At 36.6% G+C, this 7370-nt stretch overlaps 1 protein-coding gene across 1 annotated transcript in view; it reads right to left on the bottom strand.

Annotated features, from left to right (window-relative positions):
- Window positions 1-3248, bottom strand: part of LOC113239666 — an 8841-nt gene extending 5593 nt beyond the window's left edge. Inside the window, exon 1 of the mRNA XM_026476746.1 lies at window positions 3001-3248. Coding sequence (XP_026332531.1) covers window positions 3001-3112 — 112 coding nt within the window. The 5' untranslated portion in view covers window positions 3113-3248. The remainder of the gene's footprint in view (window positions 1-3000) is intronic.
- Between the last annotated feature and the right edge of the window lie 4122 nt (window positions 3249-7370).

The following is a 7370-nucleotide window of genomic DNA, read 5'->3' as shown; positions in this document are numbered from 1 at the left end:
AGACCTAAACAATGAAAGTATACCACCGATTCTAGAGAGTGAAGTCACTGTTGCTATCTTGTTCCAGAAATTTGACAAAACACCAGGTCCAGGCAGTATAACAAATGAAAAGAGCAACCTCCCAGGTATGGTCAAGAGTCTAACTAATTTATACAACTCTATACTCGAATCAAAATTAATCCCCTCACAATGGACAAACAGTGCCATCATACTTATACACAAGAAAGGAGATAAAGGAGACATGAATAACTACCGCCCCATAAGTCTGATGTCGAATGTATACAAAGTATTTTCTAAGATCGTACTAAACCGAATCGCGAAAAGGCTAGATGAAGAGCAACCCAAAGAACAAGCAGGTTTCATGTCGGGCTTCTTCACCTTAGACCATATGCACGCCATCAAACAAGTTTTTGCTAAATCACAAGAATATGGGTACCCACTATACATAGGGTTCAAAGACTACAATAAAGCTTTCAATTCTATAAACCACAATCACATCTGGATAGCTTTACAGAGGCAGGGTATGGAAAAGAAATACATAAGGATCATAAAGAACATATACTCTAACAGCACAGCACAGGTGATATTAGAATCTCTGGGAAAACCATTTCAGATACAGAAAGGAGTCCGACAAGGTGACCCATTCTCGCCAAAACTCTTCTCAGCGGTTCTTGAGAATATATTCAGAAACATCGAATGGAATGATAGAGGCATAAACATAAACGGTGAAAGACTGAATAATCTAAGGTTTGCTTACAATTTAGTAATATTTTCCCACAATCCTGTTTCCCTACAATACATGATCCAAGGCATTGCAACTAAAAGCAAAGAAGTGGGCTTAACCATTAATAAAGAAAAAACCAAAGTAATCACTAACAGATCTGAAAAACCTCTAACTGTAGATGGAGAATACATTGAATATGTAGGATCCTACATTTATCTGGGCCAATTAGTGTCATTTAGTGATCAGACTGAGCAAGAAATAGAAAGAAGGGTTACCAACTCTTGGAACCGATATTGGTCACTCAAAGACATATTTAGAAACAAGCGCTATCCAATGGCAGCAAAGAAAAAGGTCTTTAACATCTGCATCCTCCCAATTTTGACCTATGGATGCCAAACATGGGCATTGATGAGTAAACACCATGAGAAACTCACAACCTGTCAAAGAGGAATGGAGAGAAGTATGGTCGGATTCTCTCTAAGAGACAAAAACAGAGCTACAGACATACAAAGGACCACCAAGTTGGAGGATGTCATCAGAAAAATCAAAACGCTAAAGTGAAAGTGGACTGGCCACATGTACAGGGAAAAAACAGAAAAGTGGACCAGCAAGGTAACAGAATGGCTACCAAGAGAAAACGCCAAGAGGAAAAGAGGTCATCCCTTTAAAAGATGGTCCGACGACTTTAAAAAAATCGCAGGACCTCTATGGACTAGGCTAACAAGGGACAGAGCCAGATGGATAGAGCTTGTGGAGACCTATGCGTCTTCAGGATGCGCTGATGTTGTAGTTCAAGTAATTTATGAATATAATTGTCAATATAATTGAATGTCAGTATAGTATAGGCTTAGACTATGGAAACTAAAGGACATGTTACGTTGACATATATAAATCAGACATTATATGTATATGATGCATTTCAATGTCGAAAACATACACATGTTATTGTCTTTGTTTAACTATTACGTGCCATCTTAAGCCAAAAGAGATAGCATTACACTGGTCTGTGTCAAACACGGGAATCGAAAATACGTAACGTCATCTTAAATGTCAACCATGTCCATTTCGCAGTACATGAGTTACATGATACTGTTGTCCAAGGGAAGTACATCAAATGTCAAAACAAATGTTTTTCCAAATGTACTATTGAATTATTCGCATGTATTATATTATAATTAAATTAGAAAACTATTGACAGTGAGAATAATTAGGTATTAATAAAAATGCGACACTGCAGCATTAAGGGATGTGGCTTTAGAGATTACACTAGAGATTAAATTATTAAACTTGTGTTTGTTTAGGCATACTTTGGTAACAGTAAACTAAAGAAACGAAAAAAAAACAGTTTCAACATTCAAGCCATACATACGTTGACAATGACTTATTGAAAGATTATGATACAACACTAAAGAAATTCGCCATTTGTAACTTTCAAATTTTGGTTATATGCACGTTAATTCTGTAGTTAGGGCTGCTCCTTTCTTTTATTTTTTTTTTCATCCTCTAAGAGTATAGGTTAATAATAATAAATAATAACTTGATAAAATTATAAGACGCATGATGCAAATGAAGCCTTATACTTGACATATAGATGTAGTAACTTGACATTGTCTTTTTTTTTGACGGCAATTGTCAGACGGAGAATGGGTGTAGACTCCCAGCCCAAGCCAATTCTGTGTTTATGGTGACTTCCCTAGAATATCAAAATGTAACAGCTGTGTGTTACACCAGTGCACATGGACACAACTGAATATTCTGCACAGTGGATGGATAGACAATTTCGTGTATCTGGGTTTGAGCTGTTAGTTGCAGGAAACTCTTATTAATTGTGCATGGCAATCTATTAGATTGGAGGGTTATGGTTAGCTGTGGGTATATGGGTTCTGGCTGATTATAATGAATGAAAGATACCCTAGACTAGACAGTCAATCTCAATTGTTCTACTGCAGCTACTGCTTTATATATCTATAAAATATATTGAGTATATTATATTGTAGGTATGAAGTACCTTAAAGTTGATTATAAGTGTTGAAATTAATTTATGAACACACCATAGCAAGCAAGTTCATGAAACAGCCGACAAAGTGTTTTCCCAAGGAAAAAAACCAACGCAATTTAAAAAAGTGAAATGAAAACAATCTACGTGTTCTGTAATTATCATTCATGAAGGAACATGCAAAATCCTAATACACAGTGTCTCTTCGGATTCTTTTCACTAAAATATAAATGTTTTATCAATGGAAACTTAATTCTTGAAAAACAAAACCATAACTTACGCAGATTGCCAGCGGATCTAGTGCGTCGTCGCAGTCCCAGCTTCCGCCGCTCTTGGCGGCAGCAATTACTCTCCTCCAACGCCAGGTTTAAGTCATGCGACAGCCTCTCCATGCTATCTAAAGCCTACCACAAACATTCATCGTTCAAAGGTCTACAACGCCTTCTAGAACCTACTTTGTGACCGCTATTATTCACCACGACCTACTTCACAGACAAATGTTAAAACACGCCAAATATCAATTATAACCTGGATTATGGATAAAACAACCTTTTTTCCGCTTTTGATCTTTAAATATCACAAAAATCATTCGAACAACGGAAAATGCAACTTCGATTACAATCACACACAGATGAACTTCATAGTGATGGGTATTTGTAATTTGTTCACCACTATTGAATGTCACTGTTAAAATAATCAAGTGAATACTTTTCTGTCATAGAAAATACTTATTAAGTATAATGTTTTCACATACTTTGATATATATCTTTGTAATTGGTTTAATGAAAAGACATTTATTCACTGTGTGACTTTACGATCTTGCGTATTTGAGTTTTTATGCATTATAAATAAAAGCATAAAATATGCAATGAAAAAAAAAACACAATATTTAGGTGTATATTACGAATACGGACCTCCCTAAAGTCACCATCGTAATCTGCAGCTAACTTCAATGAGTCAAAAAAAAAAAGAACTCTACTCAGGATTCGCTCTGGACCTTTTGGAGGGAAAAGTGTCGTTTTTATTTTGACTTTCAATTATTTTGTGAAATCTAGTTTAAAGTGGAATAGGATAGTGCTATTGTGCCTTAATCGAAGAATAAAACGCGAAATTATACGAATCTCGAACTAAAATACCCGTATCGGCCCGTTTTAAGGAATCCCGAGTCAATCCAATTACGCCGCCTCAAATTGCCTATCCTCTTTGTGGCGGCCATATTTACAGAAACATAATTAAACTTCATGTTTAGGCTGATGGCTTTGCCAAAGCCTTAATAAATTAAAAAAAAAATTAAAAAACTCCGCTCAGGGTCGTATTCCAGAACTCTACTCAATTCTCAAGTCAGGACTTGAGTATGATTTAAAGCATTAGAAATCACTCTCAAGTCCTTGCCATTAGGGTCGTATTTCCAGTACTTGAAATCATACTCAGAATACAATGCTCTAGTCAGAACTTGAGTATGATTTCAAGTACTATTAAATACGACCCTAATGGCAAGGATTTGAGCATGATTTCTAGTGCGTCGTCGCAGTCCCAGCTTCCGCCGCTCTCTCAAGTCCTGGGGGTCTACTCTCGATCTCCGTACGACATCCGTCCGAAACAACTACTGCCAAATAAGCAATACTTGACCAAATGAAAAGACGCGTGATGCGAGTGAAGCTTCATACAGGATACTTGTCATTTAATTTTGACAAATATTACTTATTTGACAGTAATTGTTTCGGACGGAGATCACACGGAGATCGAGAGTAGCCCCCGTGACTTGAGCATTGAGTAGAGTTCTGGAATACGATAGGGATTCGTTGAACATCGATGCATCGAATCCATTCGATGTTTATCGTACGATACATCGGATTTGTACGATGTTTTGACAAGAAGAAATTCTATTCTATGCATCGATATTTTTAATAAAAACATCGAATCATAGAAAACAACTAACACTGGCGTGCCTATGTGTTTCAATTTAATATTGTAAGTAATTTAGTGTTTGTTATATTTGCATTTATAATCCTAGCTTATTTCCTTTTTCCGTGAATGAATAATTGAATATGTGTCGAACTTATTTGTATATTTTAGACAGTTTACCTAATTGCAAAAAAAACATACCTACAAGGAATTATTCTTGCGTAAAAACATTTCTATTAATTTACAGTTTTTTTCACCTATAAAATAAATAAATAAAAAAAATAAAATAAAAATCATTTATTTCAGACAATATACAGTCCAGTTTGTTAGTACAAAGGATTGATCTTATTCTATTGTTAGTACAAAAATTACAAAATAAAATAAAATAAAAATGCCCGGTCAGTCTATCCAACATACCCGCCAAGATCACCGCGCTCCCTGGACATGCAGCTCGGTGAACCTAGCGAGCAGATTAGAATCCAACCTCTCACCTATCGCCTTGAGAACTATGTTTGAGCTCTCTCTCACTCTGCGTAAACAGGATGCCACTTTTTTTCGCATCAGAGCGTAAAAATCATCTACACTTGCGTCGGCAAACATACCTGACGCACTACAGTAGCGAGGAAGCCCAAACATAGCCCTGAACACGTTATTATATAAAATGCGTAGGGAGTTATAGGCCCCTTTCGTAAAGCTGACCCATAGGCTGCTCGTGTAAAATGTTTGGCAGTATGCTTTAAAAAGCGTGATTTTGACTTCAGCTGTACAACGAGCAAACCTATGCGCCAGCATATTACCACGCACCGATAACGCCCTGCATTCCCTTTCTATGTCTGAGTTGTCACATAGATTTTCTGTGACTATATGCCCAAGATATTTAAAGTGTTTTACACGCTTTAATGGTACTCCGTTAAGAATTACAGGTGGAATGTTTTCTAGATATTTACTGTTAGCTTTAAATAACATATATTCACTTTTCTTTTCATTGTACCTCAACCCATGTACAAGTGCATAGCTCTCACAAACTTTCAGTAGTTTTCTCAGGCCCCCAATCGATGGGCTCAGCAGCACCATGTCATCAGCATAGCTTAGATTGTTTACACAAACATCATCAATAAAACACCCAACATGCATGCTGCTAAGCTCCCCGATCAGTGAATTTACATATAGGTTGAACAGCTTTGGAGAGGTAAGTCCTCCCTGCCTCACTCCACACTCCAAAGAATATTTGTCAGAGCAAGCATTTCCCCATTTTACTACATTGGACTGATTGCCATACCAGTATGAAAAAATTGCTACAACCTCTGGAGGACCACCTGCCTCCTGTAATTTTGTCCAAAGCTTATCATATGAAACTAAATCAAAAGCCCTGGACAAATCCAGGAAGCAAGCATACACTGACGTTTGTCGCTTGAGATAGTAGTTCACTGTATGTTTTAAAGATAATATGGCACTTTCTGTAGACAGACCCTCCCTGAAACCAAATTGTGTGTCCTGAAGCAACAGTACCGTATCAAGTTGCTTATTCAACAATCCATCAAAGACTTTTGCGATCACTGTAGCTAAGGAGATCGGTCTATAATTATTCTTATCCGATGTGTCTCCAGTGGAGTTCTTCAGTATCGGAACAACTACAGTTTTCATAAGAGCCTCTGGTAGATATGAGTGACGTAAACAAAAAGTGTACAACATAGAAAGCACTCTACACAGATGAGGTCCTGCATGATGTAAATGCTCTATACTAAGCCCGTCATGTCCTGGGGACTTGCCTCTCTTCATATGATGCACAATGTCTGCCACATCCTTCGCAGAGAAATTAATTGGATTCTTTACTACATGACTATAAGAACTAGAACCAGGTTTCGATGGCAAATCGGAGCTCACTCGAAAAGCCTCTCTAAAAATATTAGCTATCAATTTAGGATCACTAGCACCATCTATGCTTGCAGGCAAACTATTTTTACTATTTAGTTTTTTTGTGCCTTTCCAGAACTTATTAAACTTTTTGGCTGAGTGCTGAGAGGCCAAGATATCCATCTTTATTTGCTCTTGGTTATTCTGACAATGTCTTAATCGAGATTTAAACACTTTACGACTATTACGCATTCTTTGTAAGATTGGCCCACCCTCCGGTTTACCATACAAAACATAATTTTGGTAATCTAGCCTAGCTTGTGTATGAGCTTCCTTTACATGTTTGTTCCAGCCATATACAATTTTACATTTATTAAATTTCTTACTTTTTATATTACTACTTTCTATAGAGGCCTGTGTTAAGATATCAACAATTTCATGATATAGTTTATCTATAATCAACCTGTGATCTAAGCTGTGACACATACGGTCTGCACAATCATGTAATTCGACTGGAAAATCAATATTTTTTAATTTATTATTACAGAATTCACTATATTTATCAATTTCATCTGGTTCCCTTGAACCCCACATAATATTTCTACATACATTGACATCTATTTTTATTTTGGATTTTATTACACTTAAACTACAAGACACTTCAAGAGGGAAGTGATCAGACCAGTATAAATTGGTAAGAACCCCAACGCTCACTACCGACCTCCATGCTGCCTCTGTTACTAGGCAATGATCCAACCAGCTTTTAGCACCATTTATTTCACCATGTATTATAAATATACAATAATATAAATAATAAAGCACACACTCAACATATGTCTTATCACTTTTTTTTTAAGTTCCTGGCTTATATTGACCAGTGCTACTAAACTA

The sequence above is a fragment of the Hyposmocoma kahamanoa genome, unplaced genomic scaffold (genome assembly GCF_003589595.1).
Source record: "Hyposmocoma kahamanoa isolate Upper Pololo Valley unplaced genomic scaffold, ASM358959v1 114, whole genome shotgun sequence".
Taxonomy (NCBI): domain Eukaryota; kingdom Metazoa; phylum Arthropoda; class Insecta; order Lepidoptera; family Cosmopterigidae; genus Hyposmocoma; species Hyposmocoma kahamanoa.
This window is presented reverse-complemented; position numbering and strand designations above follow the sequence as displayed.